Source organism: Bos taurus, chromosome 21 (assembly GCF_002263795.3).
Source record: "Bos taurus isolate L1 Dominette 01449 registration number 42190680 breed Hereford chromosome 21, ARS-UCD2.0, whole genome shotgun sequence".
NCBI classification, from domain to species: Eukaryota; Metazoa; Chordata; class Mammalia; order Artiodactyla; family Bovidae; genus Bos; species Bos taurus.
Genome location: NC_037348.1, coordinates 67400862 through 67426663, shown reverse-complemented (window position 1 = coordinate 67426663; position 25802 = coordinate 67400862). Strand labels below are relative to the sequence as shown.

The window sequence follows — 25802 nt, the reverse complement described above, 5'->3', positions numbered from 1 at the left end:
CATCCTGTACCATCAGGCAGACAAGGAGCAATCTCCTTGTTTGAGAAGAGGCCCAGAGAGATTAACTGATTCTCCTAAGATTAGAATACAGCTCTGCCAGCAGCTGGGACAGATAGCCAAGCCCGTGAGTGCGTGGGGCTGGCTCGGTCCTGGGTTGTGCGCTTCCTGCACCAGAGGAAGCAGGCCACCCTGCTCTTCTCATCTCGTCCAAGCAGCGAGAACTGCCAGTCCACAGTTCACCTTGAAGTCAGGGTGGGGGTCGGGGGAGATGACTAAGGCAAGGACAACACTGGGCCACTCGGCTGACTTCTCAGCTTGACTTCTGTGCAAAATCAGACCAAAAGGATGAGTCATTTCCCACACGAGGCACAAATAATCAGGAAAGGATTCATTTTAGAAGCACTATTCTTTACAAGAGCACCAAAAAAGTACCAAACATGTAGGAGTAACTCCAATAAAAGAAACAGAAGACTTGTTCCCATCAAGAACTACAAAATTTTGGAAGAAACAAGATCACAGAAGTGCAGGGACAAATCATGTTCGTGGGTGAGAAGATGTTAACTCTCTACCTTGATCTACAGATTCAACAGCATCCCAATCAAACTCTAGTAAAATTACTTTTCTGGAAATTGAGAAGGTGATTCTAAGTTTTATATGGAAACACAAGGGCAGGGATCCATGACAACGTTGGAAGACTCCCCTACCACAAAGCGCCATTTATAATCTGTGTATCGTCAGGACCATGCGGTGCTGCTGAAGAAAGGAGAAACCCAACTCCAGACCCGACCCATACACATGATGGACACTAGATTTAAAATAAAGGTCCCACAGCCTTCTAACAGGAAGAGGGCAGTTTTTAATGACTACTGCTTGGTAAACTAGATACTCATGTGGAAAAAAAAAACAACCCCAAACGTAACAACAAAGAAAAACATTCCAGGTAAACTGAAGATCAAAACGCAAAAGGCAAAACCAAGCTTGTAACACAGTGCCTCATGACCTCAGGAAGGGTTCCTAACAGAACTCAAGAGTACCCACCACACAAGACAAGAACAAGAAACTGGACCACCTCAAGACTAAGAGCATCAGTTCATCAAAGATACCACTAGGAGGGGCTGGGGGCAGTTCAGTGGCTAATACTCCGTACTCCCAGTGCAGGGGGTCCAGGTTCGACCCCTGGTCAGGGAACTAGATCCCACAGCCGCACTAAGGATTCGCATGCCACAACCAAGACCTGGTGCAGCCAAATAAATACTAAGGAAAAAAAAAGATGCCACTGAGTGCGTAACAAGGCAGGCCTCCAATGGGAACGTGAGACAACCCCCTGCCAGCCCTGTAATTCCACAACGTGGGCACAGTAGAGTGGTGGGGGGAGGCGCTGCTGGTGTCCAGTGGGTGGAAGCCAAAGCTGCTGCTAAATGTCCTGCAAGACACAGGACAACTTCCCACAAAGAGAGTTATCTGGCCCAAAAAGTCAGCTGTGCTACGATTAGGAAATCCTGCCAGGGTGCAACCAACACTCACATAAAGTGACACGACCAGCCTGGGAGACAGTTCTCTAGCGCTGGATGTGTGCACACTCAACAACCTGGCAACTGCACCCTGAGGGGTGTCTCCAACAAGCACACACACACAGCACACCAAGAGGCACATCAATCTCGTTCCTATCAGTGCCCAGTAACAGTCAACAAGGGGAGACAAGCCAAACCCAAAGGAGAAGAGGAGCAGGGACAAAGGGGAGGTCAATGGGGTGCCTGAGACCATGTTCCAGGTCTTGACCAGATAGAGGCTACATGGGTGTGTTCATGTTATGAAAATCACTGAGATCTGTATCTAGATTGATACAGATATGTAAAATTTCAATTTCATGGTTAAGTTAGGAGAAAAAAAAATCAATGGGCCTAAGATCCTCTGTCCAATTCCTTAGAAACAGAACACCCCTCTGAGACTTGTGAAGTGAGTGAGCAGCGAGAGCATGGCTGCAGTGCAGGGCCACTCTTCGCCAGGATGGGGTGCACGGCACCTGTCGTTTGATGGACACCAGCTCCAGGTCCAGTTGTCTAAGCACCGTGGTAGCAGCAGTGGCATTGGCAGAAACAGCCTCCACGTCTTCTTGAGAAAGAAACATTCCTTTTGGAGGTTTCCTTTTTGCTCTATTTTTAGCTTGAGTACTATGTTTTTCCTTTTTGATCTGAGGAATCGTCTCAGTAGGGGGCACCTGCATGGTACACATATTTGATAAATGAGAAAGTGAAAAAATTAAAATGTCAAGTGAATAGCAATAAGCATATTTTAACATGGCTCCAAACAATCTAAGACATATACCATACCATACCAAAATAACCATGCACAAATTCTAAAACACAGTTAACAGACAAAGAACATCAGCTAAAGAAACAACTCAAAGTGGACTCCACCTCCTTCCTTTACAGACACATCTTTATTCTATAAACCTCTGACAAGAAGCATGCCTAGCTTCTGGGAGGAACACAGGAAAAAAAAAATAACCTGTGCTCCCTTCTGGTGAGCTGTATATATATGAATAAGGAATGAGTTCATCCTAAGAGTCCCCAGCAATGTGGACAGACATATGGCCACGGAAAGAAAAAAAATGAGTCAGCACTTGTATAAGGATCCATTTAAACTCCTTAAATCTTGATAGAAGGCTATAAAAATAAAAACTTGAATATGAAACTTGTTTATATACCCCTTTTTTGGGATGACACACTTTTCATGGCATGTAACCTGCTTCAAAAACTATAAGCTGTCATTTAGAAATGTGTGACTGCTGCTTATTTTTTAAAATGCTCTTTCTAAAACCAAAACCTTTGGAAATGAAATGCACTCACATCTTGGCAAGGAAAGGATAACATCTATTGGTAATCATTTTAACAAGAAGTTTAGGTTAACTGACATCTTGTTAGTCTGTTAACACTGGCTGGTAAAGCTAAAAATACATTCAAGCTTGTTGTTTCACATTTTAAGACAGATAAAAAGACCATGCAGACTATGATGGTAGCAATAAGCTCTCAAACAAGTGGTAATAAACAACACATAAAAATCTGAGTCAGCAATAACCTGTGCTCTGTAACAGCACGGTCAGTGTAGATCACCGACTGACCAGGTCTGTGTTCAGACATTTCAGCACGTTAAGAAGCTAAGAAACTAAAGAAGAAACTAACCATTTTTCTTTTCAGATCAGAAACTGTGCTATATAAATAAGAATTATAGAAATTAATATAAAACCAAGCCTCTTCTCTTTCATTTAAAATGTTCCACTGAAGAACCTAATAAATAACAATGCATCAAAAACAAAGCTTACTAAAAACTTCAAGTTCTATTTGATTTCACAAACAATGTAATTTAACTAATCCTTAAAATGATCTGGGCACTCATATAGATCACTGGTGAGAATGCCATCCAGAGAGTATGACCAGTTTCCTATTTGATAATAATATATTATGCCAAAAGAAGCCTTAAGAATATATCTAGAACATTTTGACTCAATAATTCAACTTCCAGAAATTAATTCTAACAGAAAAAATTAAGTGCACAAATATGTAGTTATGGTATCAGATTTCAGCATTAATTATAGGGAAAAGATTGTTAAAAATTTGTATAAATTAACTCAATTATAAAAGATTTGTGACAGAATAACAAACATACTGCTATGCATACAAATATATTCAACATAAAAATACATCAAGATTTAGCAGTAGCATTCCTCAAGAAACTAGAAACAGTGTTGCCACGTGGTCCAGTGACCCCACTCCTGGGCATATATAAGGACAAATCTGTAATCCGGAAGATACGTGCACCCCTCTCTTCACAGCAGCACTATGCACAACAGACAAGCCATGGAGACAACCCAAGCGTCCACTGACAAGATGAAGGGATAGAACAAGACGTGGTACACATACACCGGAATCACTGCCTTATCATGGTGAACGGCTTGTTTAACTCAAGGAAGCTACACACCATGCTGTGCAGGGCACCCAAGACGGATGGGTCACAGCAGAGTTCTGACAAAACGTCATCCACTGGAAGAGGGGATGGCACACCACCCCGAACCTCCCGCCAGTATACTCGCCCTGAGAACCTCACGGAGCGCATAAAAAGGCAAACAGACATGACACCGCACGATGAGACCCCCCAGGTCGGAAGCGTCCAGTGTGCTACTGGGGAAGAGCGGGAGACGACTCCTCAGCCGGAAGAAGGAAACAATGCTATCTGCCACAACATGAGCGCAACGAGAGGATCATACTAAGTGAAGCAACACAGAGAGAGGCAAGTATCACACGATTTCATTTATATGTGAAATCTAAAATAGAACACAAATGACCTTATCTATGAAACAAACAGAATCACATACAGAACAGACTTGTGGTTGCTGGGGGGAGAGGTGGTTGGATTGGGAGTTTGGGACTAGCAGAGACAAGCTTTATATATTTAATGCAAAAACATGGTCCAAAAACATAGCACAGGGAACTATATAATATGGCAACCCACTTCAGTATTCTTGCTTGGAGAATCCATGGACAGAGAAGCCTGGCGGGCTACAGTCCATGGGGTGGCAAGGAGTCAGACATGACTGAAGTGACTGAGCAGGCACACACACATATTTTACAAAGAAGGTCATCTCAAAGAGTCACCAAAATGTTAACAGTGATAATGGGTAGGTGCTTCGTCACTTCAGTCGTGTCTGACTCTTTGCATCCCCATGGACTGTGTCCCACATCCCACATCTCCTGTGTCCATGGGATTCTCTAGGAAAGATACTGGAGTGGGTTGCCATTTCCCCTCCAGGGAATCTCCCTGACCCAGGGATTAAACCCACGCCTCCTGCACTGGTAGGTTTCCCTGGTGACTCAGCTGGTAGAGAATCTGCCTGTGGTGGAGGAGACCCTGAGTCAGATTCCCGGGTCGGGAAGATCCGCTGGAGAAGGGATAGGCTGCCCACTGCAGTGTTCTTGGGCGTCCCTTGTGGCTCAGCTGGTAAAGAATCTGCCTACAATGCTGGAGACCTGGGTTTGATCCCTGGGTTGGGAAGATCCCCTGGAGAAGGGAAAGGCTACCCACTCCAGTATTCTGGCCTGGAGAATTCCATGGACTGTATAGTCCATGGGGTTGCCTGAGCAACTTTCACTTTCACTCCTGCATTGGCAGGCGGCTTCTTTACCAAAGACCTGATAAAGGGTGATGATGTTATAAATCATTTTCATTTTTTCCCTTTTGTTTAGCTGTTATTTCCTACATATCTATAAAAAAACATTTATTATTGGTATATTTTTAGTTTAGGTATGTCTAGACTCTTTTCTTTTTTTCATACTTCAGTACCTTCTGAGACAGAAACTTTTAGATTTTAATGAAACAACAGACACTTATTTGAACACATGTACAAGTAATACCAATGCTGGGATTCCACACTCCAGCCTGAATGGGACTCCAGCGGACGGACACCAGAGGGCTTGGGACCTCTGCCCAAGCGGTGGGGGCCGCATCAGGGACCGCCTGCAGGGAGGTCTGCATTGTGGGGGTTTCCACTGGGCCACAGTGACAAGGCCTGGTGTCCTCAGAGGGTCCTCAGGGATCCTACACGTGCTTTATTCAGTTATGAATCAGCAAAAGAATCCAAGTTTATCACCCTCATTTCAAAGGCTAAGATCACCCAGATACCCCCTTGTTCTCAGTGAACAGTTTATAATAAATAAATGCTATAAATATACCCCCCAAAGTCATATATGATTGTAGGGGTTTGTGGGTCTCTTGAATCCAGAGACTGAACACCTCTGGCATCATGGTTTTTAAAACGTGAGAGAGATTAAAGTTTCTCCATGACCTAGAGGGCACAGGCCCCGGGCGCCCACAGGAGGAAGGAGCCCACGGCCGAGAGGAGGGCAAGAGGCCCCTTTCTAACCTGCTGAGCGAGTGCCCTGCAAAGAGGGCAGTGAGGACTGCTACCCTACAGAAAACCTCTCATTAATGCCATCTTCCCCTTTAAGGCTTCCTTTCTTATATTTCTTGGCAAACAAAACTCTTAAGTTCTATAAAGCAAGGTTCAGTTCAGTTCAGTTCAGTCGCTAGGTCGTGTCCGACTCTTTGCGACCCCATGAATTGCAACATGCCAGGCCTCCCTGTCCATCACCAACTCCTGGAGTTCACCCAAACTATGTCCATCGAGTCAGTGATGCCATCCAGCCATCTCATCCTCTGTCGTCCCCTTCTCCTCCTGCCCCCAATCCCTCCCAGCATCAGACTCTTTTCCAATGAGTCAACTCTTCGCATGAGGTGGCCAAAGTACTGGAGTTTCAGCTTTAGCATCATTCCTTCCAAAGAACACCCAGAACTGATCTCCTTCAGAATGGACTGGTTGGATCTCCTTGCAGTCCAAGGGACTCTCAAGAGTCTTCTCCAACACCACAGTTCAAAAGCATCAATTCTTCGGAGCTCAGCTTTCTTCACAGTCCAACTTTCACATCCATTCATGATCACTGGAAAAACCATAGCCTTGACTAGACGGACCTTTGTTGGCAAAGTAATGTCTCTGCTTTTTAATATGCTATCTAGGTTGGTCATAACTTTCCTTCCAAGGAGTAAGTATCTTTTAATTTCATGGCTGAAATCACCATCTGCAGTGATTTCGGAGCCCCAAAAATAAAGTCTGATACCGTTTCCCCATCTATTTCCCATGAAGTGATGGGACCAGATGCCATGATCTTCGTTTTCTGAATGTTGAGCTTTAAGCCAACTTTTTCACTCTCCTCTTTCACTTTCATCAAGAGGCTTTTGAGTTCCTCTTCACTTTCTGCCATAAGGGTGGTGTCATCTGCATATCTGAGGTTATTGGTAATATTGTTTCAAAACTCATACATACCACGATGTCTCCTGAAAGTGAAAGTGAAGTCGCTCACTCGTGTCCAACTCTTTGTGACCCCATGGACTGCAGCCTGCCAGGCTCCTCTGTCCATGGGACTTCCCAGGCAAGAATACTGGAGTGGGCTGCCATTTCCTTCTCCACGGCATCTTCCCAACCCAGGGATCGAACCCGGGTCTCCCGCATTGTAGGCAGACACTTTTACCGTCTGAGTCACCAGGGAAGCCACCAGGGAAGTCTCCCATGTGGCACTTAATATATTAAGTAGACTAAGGAAAAAGAACGCTTTACTTTGAAACTAGTAAATGAAATGTATTTGCCTTAGTAATACTAGGGGAAAAAATACCTCCTTTTTGCTTTCCTTGTTTTGATCAATCTCCATGTCAATGGGGTTATTTCCATTTGTTTCTTCCAGTTCATCCTCACTGGAAGACAAAAACAAGTTACTCAAAGATTATTTTGTGCTAATTCTATTTAATATACAAATATAAGCAAGAAATTGATTTAATATAAAATTAGTATATGTTTTCAGAATGTTGAGAAAAATGTTTTTACAATTCAAATAAAATACCAACGCCATAGTTCTTTTAGTCTAAATGATTCAAAAAGCTATTGAAATAGGTTTCTACCTCCCAAACCAAGCCTAGAACATTGTCACTTTATATTTGTAAAGTGTTTTCTCTCAACTAAAAATATCAAATTTAAGACTTTAATTCTCCTTAATTATCTAGTAGAGGACCAGGACATGATCATTAGATATAACTGAGAAATTATTCAAGAATACAGGTTCATGATACTGAGAATAAATTCACCCACAAGTAAAAACTCATTTTCATGTCCCATCTGTGTACCCACAGCTACACAATTCTGAGAATTTGAGAAAGTTTCTGGTGGCCTAAAAAACTCAAAGTGAACTTCAAAAAGAACGCTCACACCGATACGGTGCTTCAAATGCTTTTGTTTATATCCTTCCATGAAGTATTAAAAAAACAAAAAAGCTCTGTCCGGGGTAGGAGCTTTACAAAAAATGAGCATGACGGCTCCCAGAGGCCAGACAGCTGCCATGTCTACCCGCAGCTAAAGCCAGCTGAGCAGGGCTGGTGGCACAGCACTCAGGGCTTCAAGTGTCAACACCCCTTGTCTCATGGGCCCACCCCGGTGGGACGCCCACCGGCACCCCGTCCTCTTCTCTCTACCCAGGCCCACACTGTAAGCAGTTCTGGCTGAGGAAGGCGCTGAGAGGAGAAAGGGCTGGGGGCGGAGGGGATTCTCCCCGGCCCTGCCATTCCCTTCACGGGCAGGTCCCGCCAGAAAGTCAGCTGTCTCCTGGGGTCTTCCAGGGGCCCGTGTCCCTCCTCTGTCTGCGTCCTGATGGTGGTACAGGTGCACAGGGCAGACAGGAGCACCCGTAGGCAGACGGAAAGTGAGAACTCGGGCATGTTCGCCAAACCATTATGGTTCCATCCTCAAGGATGACAAATCCCAATCTTTCTTTTTTAGATTTAATTCTGATTCCAACTTAGTAAACTGCACCTGTTTGTAGTAATAGATTTACTTCACAAACAGTGAATTAAACCTAAGGTATAATAAAAACAAAAAATGTTAATCAAAAGTTGCTAACACTAAAAACAAATTCAATAGTTTGCTGCTTTTCTTTGGTTACAGAGAGTACTGACCCATAAATAGACCCACTGGTTACACGTGATACAGACCAAAAAATATGCAGACTGTCAAGGTCAACAATTTCACAGAATCTTACAGCTGGAAAGAGCTCTGCACATGTTCTTCACATTGCTCTCATTTTATACTTGTGCCCAGACCTTAGAATTCTCCAGAAGTGACACCTGATTATCGACTTGTCCCCACACATCATTCCTTTCATTTGAAATCATAAAACACTCTTCTGAGACAGGGCCATGAAGATCATAGAGTTTACTTTATTCCTTCATTTTATTTTTGCATTGTTAATTTATAAAAGTAATATAGAAACATAATTTTTAAAAGCCACCTATATTCCCACTAACACAAAACCCATTCTGTGTCTTGCCTTCAGACCTGAGGAGACAGAGGCCTGGGGATGAGTGCATGGACCCCATCAGCAGGCCTCTCACTGAGACCAGAACCCACTTCTGTGGGTAAGCACAGGCCGCTTCCATGCCTCTGTGTACAAAAGGCTGCGGGTGTGGTGTCTCAGGTGTGTCCTGCACACTGAGCTGTCCCTAAGACTAAGCTCCTTATAAAGAAGTCATAAAAGGATCCCCTACCAGCGCTCTCGCTCACATACACAGAACAGATGGTCGAGAAAGGGAGGAAGGAAATCTCAACTGCAGATTTTTAACAAATCAGACATAAAAACATGTCAGCTGAATCCTGCAGAAGTACATGAGTAAATTTCAACCCGGGAAGTAAGAGATTCCTTTTTGCTAAAGGATACACCCCCCTAAGGGGAAGAGAGGAACGTGTGGGGAAGTTCACTCACTGTGACTGCAGAGTGCTGAGGAAAGATGCCTTCAGAACGTTAACACCCTGAACGCAGCTCATCTGTGTAAATTTTGGGTCCACTCTGAAGGCCCTGGGGAAACTGGTTCCCCTCCCTTTCCTCTGTGTGTCCACCTGCTCCTAGAGATGCCAGGGCCGTCAGAGCTCCCCGGACGGCTGGGACACCACCCGTGCCTACTGACCTCTCCTCCCGCTCACGCTTCTGTCTCCGAGCGTGGCGGTCCATCACGCTGGTTTTAGTCCTCGTCTTCTTCCAGGAGTAGTAGAACTTCACCAGACTTGCTATAGATTTATCAGGAAGCTAGACAGAAGAGATGAGCTGGTTCAGGTTTAATCTTTAAAAATCAAATGTATGTATATATATTTTGTAAGGATCACGCTCACATATTCAGAAATGTCGTAAGTCACAGTCATTTTTCTCTGAATTCATAGAACCCTCATCGATACAGTTTCAAACGACTGAAGTTTTGACTCCAAGTGAAACTTGGCCCATGAAAGACTGCAGAGTCAGTTTAAGATGAATCAGCGTTTTCACACAGCTGAAGCTTCTAACAATTTCTAGGTTGTTTTTTAAGGAATTCATTTTAACACTAATGTGACCGTCAATTAGTGTTCATGGTAGGAGTCCACCAAATACCATTCTAAAACGTGAGGGATCGGCAGAACTCCTCGAGGAGACAGTGCCTCCGATGCTGCGCCTCACCCATTCCCCGTCAAGAGACCCTTTCTCTCAGGACACTCTGGGCAGTCCTGACCCAAGAGCTGGGCCGAGGGGCTATCAAGCGGGGAGGTGCGAGGAAGTGTTGCCCACCCAGCAGCTCCCACTGCACCAAACACAGGACCTTTCACACTGGAGGAGGGCAGCCCTCCTGGGGCGCTGGCGCACACACACAGTGGTCTCACCTACTCACCATTTGTTGGATTCTATGAAAAGTTTTCCCGTGAAAACTAAAGGCTTGCTCAAACAAGACTTTATCTTCCACAGTCCACTCATCTGGGAAGGGGGTAAAGTTGGGCAAATCAGCCAATGATTTTTCAATATTATGCTTATGCCAAAAGAGCATCCCAAGAGCCTAGAAAAATAGTATCAGTGAAATTTTTAGACCAACAATGTGACTAAAACATCGTGGAAATGAGGCTGGCAAAGGGAAGCACATTTTACACCCTGACGAACACACATGGGAACTCACAGACACTGCTGCTGTGCCCCTCTGTGCACTAACCCGTCCAGCTCAGGCCCCACAAGGTAAGTCCCCATCTTCTCATGACTCAAACTGGAATACAGGGGCCTGAGAAACCCAGTAACTTGCTGATGGTCACAGTGGACAATGGCAGAAGCAGCGGGCTCTGGAATCTGCGCTCGTAAAAGGGTCACACTCTAGTGCCAGTGGACATGAAAAGAGAAAGTGACTCAAAAAGCACACCACTGTTTTCCTTTGGCCAAAAAGTTCAAACATAAAGAGTTTCGTTTTTCAGCCCAGAAAGGAAAAAAAATACAAATGAGTAAGGAACAAAGTAGAAACAAGAGAATTCAGGAATACTTTTCTAAGAAAACTCCCCGCAATTCTACTTTACAGTGGAAATAATCATACTTTGGGAGACCAAAATACTCACAAATTTCATACAAGTGCACTTAGCAGTCACCCAATAATAGTTACACTTTCTAAACAAAATGAAAAATTAATGATTTTCTAAGCAGCTTTGTGAGGTTCAAGAGCAGGTTTTGGAGAAAGAGACATACATTTCTTGCTTCAAAAGATTCTGGAACTACCTTCTTGTAACTGCCTTCCCTAACAGTTCTACCAGATAAAACAACCAAAAGTGAGGCCATGGCAGAAAGAAAGGGTCCATGTCTATGTAACCAAAATTAGTGGTATCCTTGGGCATTAGGGTAAATGAAAAAAGATTATTTACAGGCTGTAAAATCTAGATCAATACAAAGAAAGTATTAATCTGACTTAAGGTGATAATCTGAAAAAAACTGTAACTAAAAATAAGGTTGAAATAAGATATCATGCTTCTGGAGAAAAATTAATCTTGTGGATTTCTCATTAATTGGCTCCAAACAATTCTTAACAACTGAGTAAAATTTTACAACCTGAAAAATGATTCAAAACAATTAAAACAGGTCTGAGTAGACTTGAGTGTGACAACATGAGTCAAGAAACCACAAGATCAAGAAACAAATCATATATTCAAGTAAGAAAGCACTGTGCCCAAGTAGACCTGAGCAGGGAGGACCGGCGGAGCCCACAGACGCCCCTCCAGGCCAAGGGTCTCTACTGCTCATCTCAGGCAGTAACAAGTAGATCAGAGCCCCTGTAGCACTGCCAGTAACCACCAGACATGGCTAATGAGGAAACCATGCTGCCTAACACACAGAACACGAGACACCTAACAACTGAGCTATAAAACCCATTTTTAACAACAACAAAATCCCACCATTACCTGCTCCATGTTGTACCCATGCTTCTCTTTGGCAATGGCGATGTATTCATCCACTGAAAAACAAGACAGGAGGCCGTGAACAAGAGCAGGAGGGCACGGTCTACGGGCACCAGAACTGCTGTTGACTATATATATACTCAGGCCTGCCATGCACGAGGATGAAGACAAAGGCAAGACAGGAGGGGTGCAGAGTTGTACAGTGTCACCTCGTGATGGATCTCACATATACAGATCTCACAGAGAAGTGGCTGAACAAGTAAATACTCACAGTACTTATTTCTGGATGGTGAGGTTATGATTCTGGTTTTTTCTTTTTTTAAAACAAGGTTCTACTTAAATTTTCTATGATAAGCAAATATTACTTTGGTACTTGAAAACATAATTATTTATAAATAAAAAGAAATATGAAATGGGGGTTTATTCTCAGATGGAAGAGCAAGCAACCTACTTTCATGTTAAAGAAAATCTAGGAGATAAACCCCAGGAACTACACGTCCCAGGTTGCCCCCAGAACAGGAAGAGACCGCTAACAAAGAGCACCTCCTTCTGCTCCTGTGTGACTCTCCTTACCAACTACAAAAGCAAGGCGAACTCAGAAAGGAAAACGCAGGGAGCACAGAATTGCAGGAAACAAACACAAGGCCCTTCCCTCAGATCTCACTTTCCAGGGGCAACGACCAGACCCGAGCTGAGGGACAGGCTGAGGGCGACAGAGCCAGCAGAAGACGCCTGAGAGAGTCACAGCGCCTGGTCTCAGCACGAGATCCAGCTCCACGGTGCCATCCTCCCTAGCTGCGGTCAAGCTGAGCACCAAGTGGGAAACAGAAATCAACTCTGAGAGTGAATGCAGATTCTTTAGCATGTGTTCTAATACCAGGGGGGATTTTTTTCCACTGACAAAGACCCAATTTAATTCAGACAGTAACTACATATAGTGCATTTTAATAGTAAGGCACTAATTTTCTGGGTTGTTTTTTTTTTACATCTAATATACTCACAAACTGACTGGCTACTCCACTGAGTAAAATTCCAATTTACCTGAGAGTCAGTAAATGATAAAGGCCCTCGTTTATCCCCAAAGTTGAAACTGGTGATTTTTTAATTGGGGGCTGAAATGTTTCAAAGTACATCCCTTGCTTATTACTTCACAACAGGGTATTATGCCAAATAACAGAAAAATGATGGAAGGTTCTTTAAAAAAAAAAAAAAAGCCTTGAAAAGTAAGGTTGCTAAAGCTGGTGGCTGCATGGCTGCCTGAGAGAAGCCTAAATGCTGCCCAAGGCACCCCAGACCCTGGGGGTGGACCTCAGGTCAGAGGACAAAAGCCAGGTAATGAGATGTGCTCAAGTCAAGAACACGTGAGAGGAAGAGAGAAAAAGAAACTAGAGTCAACTGATGGTCAGCCCTGGAGGTCTGCTTTATGGGTTCCTTCTTTTTATAAATATCTGCTGAATGAACAATAAACGCACCTCAAACCTCTGCTATTTAGTCTCTGTGAGCATACAGGTTTCCAGAAGCTCTTACTTACCTTAACAGATATGGAATGTGCGGTGTGTGCACACATTCAGTCATGTGATCCCCAGTCAGTCACATGATCTTTAGGCAAGTAAACACACAGGCCGGCTGTTATGCAGGAGCCCTTGGGAGCCTGCCCTGCCCACCCTCTCAGGGCAGAACCACAGTCTGCTACATCAGTAACAGTCCACTAAAATGGTCCCCATTGTTTCTGATCAGATTTACCTAAAAACCTTACAAGGGAAACAAAACCATCCTTTAGATGCTTTTTCTATCTTTATCTGTTCTTTTGTTTTTATATAAGAAATTAACTGGTGGTAGGACCAGTAAAACAGACTAAAACAGTGGATCCCAGCTGCTGCTGCTAAATGTGGATGTAATATGTGCCATGTTGTACACAGATTGCCGGGAGAAATACCAACAACCTCAGATATGCAGATGACACCACTCTAATGGCAGAAAGTGAAGAGAAACTAAAGAGCCTCTTGATAAAGGTGAAAGAGGAGAATGAAAAAGCTGGCTTGAAACTCAACATGCAAAAAACTAAGATCTATCCGGTTCTATCATTTCATGGCAAATAGAAGGGGGAAAAATGGAAATAGTAACAAATTTTCTTTTCTTAGGCTCAAAAATCACTGTGGATGATGACTATAGCCATGAAATTAAAAGACACTTGCTCCTTGGAAGGAAAGCTATGATAAACCCAGACAGCATATTAAAAAGCAGAGATATCACTTTGCCACCAAAGGTGTGCATAGTCAAAGCTATGGTTTTTCTAGTAGTCATGTATGGATGTGAGAGTTGGACCATAAAGAAGGCTGAGCACAGAAGAATTGATGCTTTTAAACTGTGGTGCTGGAGAAGATTCTTGACAGTCCCTTGGACTTCAAGAAGATCAAACCAGTCAATCCTAAAGGAAATTAACCCTGAATACTCATTGGAAGGACTGATGCTGAAGCTCCAATACTTTGGCCACCTGATGTGAAAAGCCGACTCACTGAAAAAGATCCTGATGCTGGGAAAGATTGAAGGCAAAAGGAGAAGCAGGTGACAGAGGATGAGATGGTTGATGGCATCACCGAGTCAATGGACATGAGTTTGAGCAAATTCCGGGAGACAGAGGACAGAGAAGCCTGGCATGCTGCAGTTCATCGGGCCGCAAAGAGTCAGATGTGACTTAGCGACTGAGCAACAACAGCAAACAGCATAAGGTGGCTTTTTAAGTCACATCTTCTAGGTGCTCTTAGAGACCACCCTCAGGACTCAAACCTGAAGCAAAGGGAGAAAGAACTGTATCACAGCTACTGAGGTGACATCACCTGGCCTTGAAGGTCCGATGAAATAAGTGAACATACGGGGGCCTTGCAGCTTAGAAAAGGACTACCGTCTGACACCTGCCAGTGAAAACCCAGTTCTTTATTCTTTCATAGTCCCCCTGCCCAGTGTTCAATAAAAGCTAGACAAACGTTTGCTGAATGGATGCTAGCGGACTGTGATATGTACAATGTTAACATCTTAGGTTCTTTTTCTAGCAAGGTGAAAGGCAGCACATATCATCAAAAAGGCTACAGATAACAAATGCTGGAGAGAGTGTGGAGAAAAGTGCACCCGCCCACACTGCTGGTGGGAATGTGAACTGGTGTGGCAGCCAGGGAGAACAGTGCGGAGGTTCTGTTACCACAGAACACACGATCCCACTCCTGCACACGTATCTGGAAAAGATAGAGGCACTCCAATGTTCACAGGAGCAGTTTTTACAAAAGCCAAGACACGGGAACAACCCAAGTGCTCACTAACAGATGGCTTAAGGAGATGCAGTGTATTTATACAATGGACTACTACTCAGGCATAAAAAAGAATGAAATATTGCCATCTGCAGCAACATGGATGAACCTAGAGATTATTATACTAAATGAGGTCAGGCAGAAAAAGACCAATATTATATATCATGTGTATGCGGAATCTAAAAAAATAATACAAATCTATCTATACATAAAACAAACAGACTCACAGACATAGAAAACAAACTTATGGTTACCGAAGGAGAGAGGGAAGGGGTAGATAAATTAGGGGCATGGGATTAACAAATACAAACCACTATACACATTAAGACAAGTAACAAGGATTTACTGTATAGCACAGAGGATTATATTTAGTATCTTGTAATAAGTTATAAAGGAAAATAATCTGGAAAAATATATATATATAAATCTGAATCACTTTGGTCTTCACCTGAAATTAACACAATACTGTAAATTAACTATACCTTAACTAAAACAAAGAAAGGGAAGTAAAGAGAGGCAGCACAGGTTAGGTATGGGGTAAGAAAGACTCAGGTCAAATCCTGGCTCTGTCTGTTGATAAAATGAGTTCGTATCCAGTGGTGCCTGACAAGCACCGTATTTAAGACTGTGCTACCCCCAGCAACTTGCTCACACCAGCAGAGCTAGGTTATCACGTGACTGAAAACTACACCACGGAGGGAAGGCCTCCGGTCCCCGGCTACTCAAAGAGCGTTCTGGACAAGCGTGAATTCAGTACAGCCACAGGCACAGACAGTGCTGTGACAGGCCTGTCTCCCCTGCCTGCCCTCTCTGAGCCGTCCCCAGCCCCTGTTCCCTCTCAGCAGCAGTGGACAGGGACCCTCACCTCAGCTTCTGTGCTCCCAAGGCCCTCCCCAACACCTGCCTGGCTGCTTTACACAGCCTGCCAGGAGCTCTTGGCAGGTCATGAAGAAAATGGAACATTTTGAAAACCTCCCGCATGGCTTTTTTAAGCAAAAATGAGCTTTCAATCTCAGAAAACAAAATTGACTCCCACCTGCTCCTATGAAAAACAAAGGATGCCTGGATACTTGAGGTGGGGGACAAAGATGAAACAAGGGGAACGAGAGAAGTGCCAGCTGCCTGAGACAAAGAACGCGGCAGGAGTTGGGGGGCATTCCCAGCACTTTCTATTACCTGGCAACAATAATCTTGATTTTGTCTCTAGAAGATTAAAGGTTAACCAGAGTTCATCCTAATCTGGGGCAAACAGCCATTGCAGGCAGAGAGGCTGACTGAGTGTGATCAGGTTGACGAGCAAAGTCCCCGGGGCTTAGGGAAAGGCCCAGGCTCCGCCCCCAGCAGCCTTCCCCAGTGCGCTCGGGACAGGACCAGGGTCATCGGGAGCCACAGGCAGACTTGCCTTGTGTAGCTTAGCTGACACTCTAATGTGGCATCAGAAGCAGGAGACTCAGACACAGGGTTAAGTGTATTCTGCTTTAAAAACAATCCTATCATTGCATAATGCCGTGTTTTTAAAAACTTGAAAGCTCCTACAGAAACAGCCAGGAAGAATGGTCCAATCTTAGATCATGATGGATGCATCCTTTAAAGAACTACACAAACCATGCCTTTTTTGACAACAACTTACCATTATGCATAGCACAACTGAATGAGTTGTTGGAGGGGTAACATCATTTAAAGGTAGAATGTGTGTAAGATTCATCAAGAAAATGTACAAAATTTAACAGAGCTTAGTCAAACACTTACTGAACTACCCTCACTACGTACAGAACACTGTATTAAACAGCAGGCCAAATACAAAAGAAAAACGATTCCCTGCAGTACCCTGAACCAACACACAGGTGACAGAAGAGAACGTAAATACACATGGCAACAAGCGCAGTCGCAGGACAGCCTGAGAATGCAGTGACGGTGATGACGGGCATTCAAGAGAAACTTCCTGAAGCCTCAGCAGCTGTTCAGTTCAGTTCAGTAGTTCAGTCGTGTCCGACTCTTTGCGACCCCATGGAGCTGTACTGATTAACAAAAGTCACTAACGTCTGAGAATCTGCTACTTGCGGGCCACTGTTCTAAGCTCTTTACTAGGCTTCTCTTTTTAATCCTCTCCAATAGTTCTACTATCACTCCTATCCACAAACGAAGACACTGAGGTGCAGAGAGGTTAGATCACTTGGCCAGAGTCACACAGCTGGTAAAGGCAGACACAGGACTCTTGTATCAATGCACCCCGAGTGTCTGGCCCCAGGACCCATTGAGTTAAACCTCAGTTAGCAATCCTCTCCCCTGAGTAAGGGAGTCAGGAGAGGTTCACTTCAGATAAAGACAGCTCCATGGCGAGAATGCTGAGCAAGGCAGCAACACAGTCCATTCCATTTGAATGGAGTCAAGAAAACAAAACTGTGGTTGATGAAGGACGTGACGGAGACAGAGGCTAACAGACCGAGGACCGCCTTGAGCAAAGCTTCACAAGTTTCTATATTCATCTTCTAACCCAATGATCTAAATGCTCCCAGTATCATTAGTAAGAAACTTAAATTCGACTGCAAAACTGGGAAGAATGCAGAAGAAAACTGCCACAGTAACCTTAGCTCACCCTTCCCTCCCCAGATACTGCAGCAACCTGGAATACCTGTGATCCTGCACAGTCTGTGCAGAGCAAGAGGCTGGCACCTTTGCTGAGGACAAACCCACAGCCTTAGGACAGCTGTAAAGTTTTTACCATCCAATTTACTATAGCTGCAGGTGCTGCAAAGGAGATACGGTACCACTTTCTCTCTCATAACTCAAAAACAGCATGCTAAAGTTTTCTTCAAGAATATGATAACAAACATTGTGGTGTCTCCTTGAGCTATTAAAATAAGAAATGAATCATCACCGTAACTCACTGAGAATCAAAATGAGCTTGAATCAGTTAGGTAAAGCAATTGTGCCACCTGGTGGGCACAGACATCACTACAACATTTCAACAATCCCCGTGGTATCTCGAGGTGGGAGTAGTAGGCTTAAGAAGTAAGATCAGCCAGGGACTCAGCCAGACTATGATGAAAGCACCAGTCCCTCTTCATCAGGGATACAACATGCTTCCTTTACAACAAAGCTATTTCTTCATGTAGTTTTGTTAAAAGCCCACTTTATAGAAAAAGTTTCCCCATCCTCTGCATCCCAGTAAACACTACAAATCCAGCCCAATCTCACAATCTCATCAAGCGAAATAAGAAACAATGGAATTCAGCCTCGAGCATCTAGTCCTACCTGGTCCACCCCAAATCACGTCCTCCCCCGCCTCAGTGCTGCAGGGCCCTCCTCATCTAAGAGTAGGCGGCCCATCATGCCTTCCAGGACTAACCATTTAACTGTTAGATTTAAACTTGCTTGTGTGTTGCATTAAATTTTTTTCCAATAAAAAGATAAGTGCACTCCTCCCCATTTACTCTAGTACTTATACACTGGTATATTTTCCAGAAAGGCATATGCATATTCTCTGTTGTAGAAACTGATCATCACTGGAATGAAGGACATTTAGTTGTGACTAATCAAAATAACCATCTTTCTCCTTAAACACGCCCCAAGTCTGTGGCAAGGAATGAGACGCACGCAGTGGCAACTAGCCTGCTAGCCGCCTGCACCCCTGTCGCAGCACATGAGCACCTGACGGCCGAGCCCCAGCAGGCGGCTGTGCCCTCAAGCCTGTCCTGTCTGCTCTCGGGAGCTGTTCTGTGCCACAAGCTGAGGAAGGAACCACGCTCACAAGGTCTGCATCTTCCTCAATTAAAGGCAACTTTTCCTGACATTAAAAGAGGGAGAAAAAGACTAACCCTTGTTTCACCTATAATCTCACAGTGAGCTATAGTGCAAACAGCCCTGGACGATGAGTAAGAGTCCTTTTTCTATCAGGAACTTGCAGCTAAGTCCATTTCATCACTTGTAAAATAAGAAGTATTTTTATAAATTCTCTGTACAAAAATATACATATACATAAATACTTAGAGGCACCGACTCAGTCCCTGAACACCACCAGACCTGCGTCCCAGTTCACAGTTCCCAATCCTGACTGATAAGAACTGTCTGATAAGCATCTTTAGAATACTGACTCGGGTTCCACCCTGTTTTGTAATGTATGTGTATAAATATGTATCTGTGTTCATGTTTATGAACATATGTGTGTGTGCATGGTCTAGTAAAGTATGATGTGTGTAGAGAAGAGCACATATGTAAGGATACAGCTGGGTTCATTTTCAGGAAATGAATACACTCAGATCAAGGAAAGAAGCCAATGTACTCTTGATGTTATGGGTTTGTTTTTATAATGATCCCAGGTGACTATGATGAATCAATGAATTAGAGAGTAACACTGATGTGTAAAGAACAGTTCCCAAATTTTAATGTGACAGAAACCACCTCAATCAACACAAAATTTTAAGGTTTTGTATTTTAAACAATTACGCCAATATCAGAACCACAAAAAGGAGGAGAAATGTGCTTTTTATGTTACTGTTAATATAAAATGAAGTTTCTAAATTTGTGAGTTGTGAATTTCAACCATGTAAAAGAACTTCCTTTCAAGCCCACCTCCAGCTGAGGGGTTATGAACAGGGGAGAAAGGTGGAACCAAGGAAAGGGAGATCAGGCAGTATGGTCTCTGTGTGTGGTCAAGAAGGGCCCCCAGGGACACTTCAGCCATGCCCAGGAGGAAGTGAGGGGAGAGCACCATGGAGAACTCAGCAAGAGGGATGAGGACAAGGGGAGCGGGCTCTGGTTGCGTCCAGAGGGCAGAGGTGGGCTCAGACCCCAGGGCGCCTAGTGGCAACTGTCAGGTCTTCTGACTTCAACTTACAGTCATCTAGAAAGTTGTGAATAGAGACCCCGACACGTTTACTATATATATTTCTATGAAAGTTTAGGCATTTACTACATACCTGTGAAACTTTCACTTATAATTTTGAAAATGGGTACTGAAGTCATATGACTTAATGCAGAAATAACTTTTTATATGCAGGTCCAAGGAGGGTTCTCATCCCCTAAAAGCTAAAGCTTACTTTAAAATCCCTAATTTGACACGATTTTAAGTTCTATATGTCTACCCTGTTGAAAGCGTTAATTTTTTTCTTTAAAGTTCGGCCAGCAAATTCCAACCTTCCAGTGTGGCTGTCTTTGGAGAGGTGATGATTTCCGGTTTCTCTCACTGCCCGACCTCCAGATTCCCTTATAGGACCAAACCATCATTTGTGCCTTTGCCCCCTAAATATCATGTCATCATTTAATCATGTAATTTGCTACAATAATGTGTATAATAATACCCAAATGCCATTGTTCTCATCTATGCTACTTGGACTTGTCCACATTTCCTCTACATGAAATGCGTCTCTGCACATTTTCTAGGCATACTCCAAAGGTTGCATCTTTCCTTAAGGAAGTTTTACTTAGACACACACAAGAGCAACTATGTAATATAAGTAATACTTTAAATATTTTCGTTTATTAAATCAGACAGCACACCAAGGGAGACCTGTGTCATAAGAGCTCAAACCAGAAATCTAGACCAACATTGGCTACTAACTAGCTGAGGGACCCTAAACATTTGACCTAACTTTTCCAGATCCCAGGTTTTTGCAACTAAAAGGAAGCAGCTGGACTAAAGAAAATACACATAAATGATCTGTTTACATTTCATTGCCCCCCTCTTTGTGCATCAGAATATAAACTTCCTGAATCCCTCCCTCCTGGTACCTACCAGGCACACAAGACGGCTCAATAAAAATGTGAAGGAAATCAATTCTCACTGAAAAGACACAAATTCAATATAACCCTAATTGAGATACTTTTGGAGGAAATGTGCTTTTTAAAAAATAAGAATAAAAATACAAGAAGAAAAGACTAAACTATGGTGCACCCATACTTGTTAGTTTCAGTTCAGTCGATCAGTCATGTCCGACTCTTTGCGACCCCATGAATCACAGCATGCCAGGCCTCCCTGTCCATCGCCAACTCCCAGAGTCCACCCAAACTCATGTCCATCGAGTCGGTGATGCCATTCAGCCATCTCATCCTCTGTTCCCTTCTCCTCCTGCCCCTAATCCCTCCCAGCATCAGACTCTTTTCCAGTGAGTCAACCCTTCTCATGAGGTCGCCAAAGTATTGGAGTTTCAGCTCCAGCATCAGTCCTTCCAAAGAAATCCCAGGGCTGATCTCCTTTAGCATGGACTGGCTGGATCTCCTTGCAGTCCAAGGGACTGTCAAGAGTCTTCTCCAACACCACAGTTCAAAAGCATCAATTCTTCGGCACTCAGCTTTCTTCACAGTCCAACTTTCATATCCATACATGACCACTGGAAAAACCATAGCCTTGACTAGACGGACCTTTGTTGGCAAAGTAATGTCTCTGCTTTTTAATATGCTATCTAGGTTGGTCACAACCTTCCTTCCAAGGAGTAAGCATCTTTTAATTTCATGGCTGCAATCACCATCTGCAGTGATTTTGGAGCCCCCAAAAATACAGTCTGACACTGTTTCCCCATCTATTTCCCATGAAGTGATGGGACCAGATGCCATGATCTTCGTTTTCTGAATGTTGAGCTTTAAGCCAACTTTTTCACTCTCCTCTTTCACTTTTACTCTCCTCTTTCACATCAAGAGGCTTTTTAGTTCCTCTTCACTTTCTGCCATAAGGGTAGTGTCATCTGCATATCTGAGGTTATTGCTATTTCTCCCGGCAAACTTGATTCCAGCTTGTGCTTCATCCAGCCCAGCGTTTCTCATGATGTACTCTGCATATAAGTTAAATAAGCAGGGTGACAATATACAGCCTTGACGTACTCCTTTCCCTATTTGGAAAGCTGTTGTTGTTCCATGTCCAGTTCTAACTGTTGCTTCCTGACCTGCATATAGGTTTCTCGAGAGGCAGGTCAGGTGGTCTGGTATTCCCATCTCTTTCAGAATTTTCCACAGTTTATTGTGATCCACACAGTCAAAGGATTTGGCATAGAGGCAAAATTAAGATACTCTAAAAATCTTAGATTTGAGATTACTTTATTCTTGCTAAATTTAGCATTACTAAGAGTAGTTGAATTTCCTGTGCTCCACAGAAGGTACTGTATTTAAAAAAAAAGATCCTTTTTGGTCAAAATTAAACATTTCTTTACCATATGAGCTCTCTGCATCTTAAATGTGCAAACATGCGTGTTACCTGTACAAGAGGTGTACATTCAATATGCATCACCTCTAACTGTTACATGATGGAGGAAACCTGTTGACATCGACTGTAAAACACAATCTGGCAAATTCTGATCGAAGCCTGAGAGTACAGCCTTCATTCACAATTCAAGTTTCCTGACCAACATTTACCACTGATGCTTTCTAAGCCCTAATACATTTTAGAACACTGATTCTTATCCAATTTCTTTCAAAGAGCCCTTGAAAAACCCAGTTTTCTCCAGAAAACCATGCATAAACCATAAAAAAAAAAAAGGCATGTGATTTCCAAGTTCACAAATCCCCATAAATTCTGTCCATGGACAACCCCACACACACTGAATAATTCTCAAAGAGGAGAATTTAGGGTTTTTTCTGTCTTTAAAGCTATGACAAAAACAAAAACTTTGAAAACAGCAAAGATTTATGGCAATGTATCAAATATAAAGTTATTCTTGCCTGATCATCTGAGCAGAGGGGACAGAAAAAGTGAAAAGGCAAACTTGGGAAATACAATTAATCTCACTCTAGGATCCCCACCCCTTAAAAGAAACCCCAAAGTAGCTCAGAATATTCATGCTCCCAAAATGTAAACACAAAAGAGCCAAGCTCTGCCTCTGGCCAGGCCGAACCGTACATCATGAAATCTGTTTTCAGTAAATGCATGTGCCCTCTGCAATCCTTCCACGAAGTAATCTTCTGTTCAACTTTTCATCTTTATAGATCTATAAATTCCCAGCTGAAGGAGTTATACACTGTATTATCATTTTCTTTCCACTCTGAACCTTTCCTTCTAGTTACTTCAGAATATTAGCTATTTCCACATTTTACATATAAAGTAAATTATGAAACCATACTTTAAGAATCTTTAAATCATTATGACAGGATACAACAAAGAACATATTTTCAGATTCTTCAAATTACTTAAAAAATGTAAAATAAATGTAATATACCTATAGACTTTTAGCTACAAAGGTAAGTCTAAAAGTTTGCAGTAAATAAGAAAGATGGAAGACAAAAGTGCTTTAAAACTTACATTTTGCTTCTGATAGATTTTGATTAGGTGACCAGACCAGCATTCCAAGATTGTCTCGTTCTTGACTGCGTCTTGCTAGTTTGGCTTGGGAGAAATAAAAAAAGAAAATTCTTATTAAAAATTTAGCAGACATAACTAGTGACAACTAACACCACCACTCTGGTCTGTTTTAAACCTCAGAAGATGATGACATCACCCAGCCACCTGAAATCTGCCCCACTGGAACCTGCGCATTTAACATGGGTGGGTGCAGGGGAAGAGTCCTGAAGTTTGCGGAAACATTTCTGCTTCCAAGTCTTCTTCTACCTAAACTTTTATTTATGTAACAAACAGGCATATATGAGGTAGGCGTGACTACTATTCTCATTTGCTAGGTGAGGAGACGAACAGGTCACTCAGCTGCTGGGAGGCAGACCCGGACTGAGCTCACGCTCAGCCAGGACAGCTGCAGCGCCTGAGGGTTTCGTCACCACGGACTAAGGGGACACAGAGAACGGAAGCTGATGCGGCACGGGAAGCTGCATGTGGCAAGTTGTTCAAGGATTCTTTTCAACTGAATTTTTCACGTGTGCTTTGAATAACCTTACCCTTCACTGCCATTCGCGTACTGGGTATTTTAGTGATTTGACAGCAGGAATTCAAAAATTCTTTTAACAACTTTAAAAAAGAATGTTACGTATGTGTTTAGTTGCTCAGTGTCCGACTCTTTGCGACCCCATGGACTGTAGCCCACCAGGCTCTTCTGTCCATGGGGATTCTTCAAGCAAGAATACTTGAGTGGGTTGCCACGCTCTCCTAAACGGGATCTTCCCAACCCAGGGATTAGAGCCACATCTCCAGCACTGCAGGCATATTCTTTACCGATTGAGCCACCAGGGAAGCCTTTTAGAAAGAATAACCAACCATTTAAAAAGATTTAAACTGAAAGGAAATGTGTGAAGTGCATTCAAATTCTTAAAAATCTGATACAAAACAGTAGGTCAAAAGATATACAAATGACTCGTACAACTGGACTGACCACAAACGACAGTCAAAAATTACAATAGAGACAATTAAGATGTTATCTTCAAAAGGTACAAAAGACTCAAGAGACAAAAGGCTCACTAATCAGTCTTTAGATTGATTTAGATCCAAACTCATTCATTCTAAAGACATTCTCTTACTTGACCTTTTTTTCTTTAAATAAATTCCTCTGAAACATGATGAAAGTTCTGCAATCTACTTCCAGAAAAAAATTCAACTTAAACACACACACCAATATAAACATACTTTCATAAAATTTATAAAGACTTGTTTAAGAATTCGTGCTTTTATGAAATTGCCAGATCTTTTAATCTTATCTTTTATATAACTTTGTATAACAACGTAGTCTTGATTTTAATGAATTTCTGCACTTTTGCTAAAATCTGTGGGGCAACTACTTTAAAGAAAACTGATGGAATGGTGGGAAGGCAAGACTATGAACAAGGCAAGATTAAAGGTGGAATTTACCGGCTGGATAGGAACAGGGTGTAATGAAGAGGGACACAGGAGTATGATAACAGATGGGAGTGACTGCTTTTAAGTCACTTTTTTATATGGTTTTTAAATACGGGTCTGACTTTTAGAACAATGTTAAGGCTACACAAAATCTAAAAGTAAAAATAAAGCCAACAAATACTTGTGTGGGGATGGACCAGACATGGAATACAGGCTTTCGGTATTTCAAATAAAAATCCAAAGTCAAACAGAAATAAAAGAATCCACGTTGAGAAAGCAGAATTAAAACTGTTTTTATTCATAGATGACATGATCACCTGTGTAGTAAATCTACTGTACCTACGAAAAGTTGTTAGAATGAATGAGTTTCGGCAAAGTTGCAGGAAACAAGTTGTTTCAACTCAATTTCTATATATGTGTGTAATCAAAAATCAAAATGAAAGAATACCCCTATTTAGTTGATAGATGTGATAGACATGGGTTTCCCTGGTAGCTCAGACAATAAAAGAGTCTGCCTGCAGTGCGGAAGACCGGAGTTCAATCCCTGGGCTGGGAAGATCCCCTGGAGAAGGAAATGGCAACCCACTCTAGTATTCTTGCCTGAAAAATCCCCTGGACAGAGGAGCCTGGCAGGTTACAGTCCATGGGGTTGCAAGAGTCGGACACGACTGAGCAACTTTACTTTCACTTTGAGCTTCCCTTGTGACTCAGATGGTAAAGAATCTGCCTGCAATGCAGGAGACTTGGGTTTGATTTCTGGGTGGGGAAGATCCCCTGGAGAAGGGAATGGCACCCTACTCCAGTATTCTTACCTGGAGAAATCCATGGACAAAAGAGCCTGATGGGCTACAGTCCAGGGGGTCACCAAGGGTTGGACATGAATGAGTGACTAACACGTCAGAGTGAAGACATACACTGAAAACTGCTAAATATTTGAGAGAAACTAAAACTAAAGATCTAAGTAAATAAGATATAT

At 42.9% G+C, this 25802-nt stretch overlaps 1 protein-coding gene across 3 annotated transcripts in view; it reads right to left on the bottom strand.

The window, feature by feature from the left end:
• RCOR1 (REST corepressor 1) overlaps positions 1-25802 on the bottom strand; it is a 117554-nt gene that overhangs the window by 11550 nt on the left and 80202 nt on the right. For 2 of the 3 annotated variants that reach the window (XM_024982173.2, XM_059879370.1), the window contains exons 3-8: positions 23348-23431; positions 11822-11874; positions 10285-10446; positions 9556-9674; positions 7221-7299; positions 2024-2218 (exon numbers count right to left, since the gene is read on the bottom strand). In XM_024982173.2, coding sequence (XP_024837941.1) covers positions 2024-2218; positions 7221-7299; positions 9556-9674; positions 10285-10446; positions 11822-11874; positions 23348-23431 — 692 coding nt within the window. The remainder of the gene's footprint in view (positions 1-2023; positions 2219-7220; positions 7300-9555; positions 9675-10284; positions 10447-11821; positions 11875-23347; positions 23432-25802) is intronic. The other variant, XM_059879371.1, reaches the window with a different exon arrangement.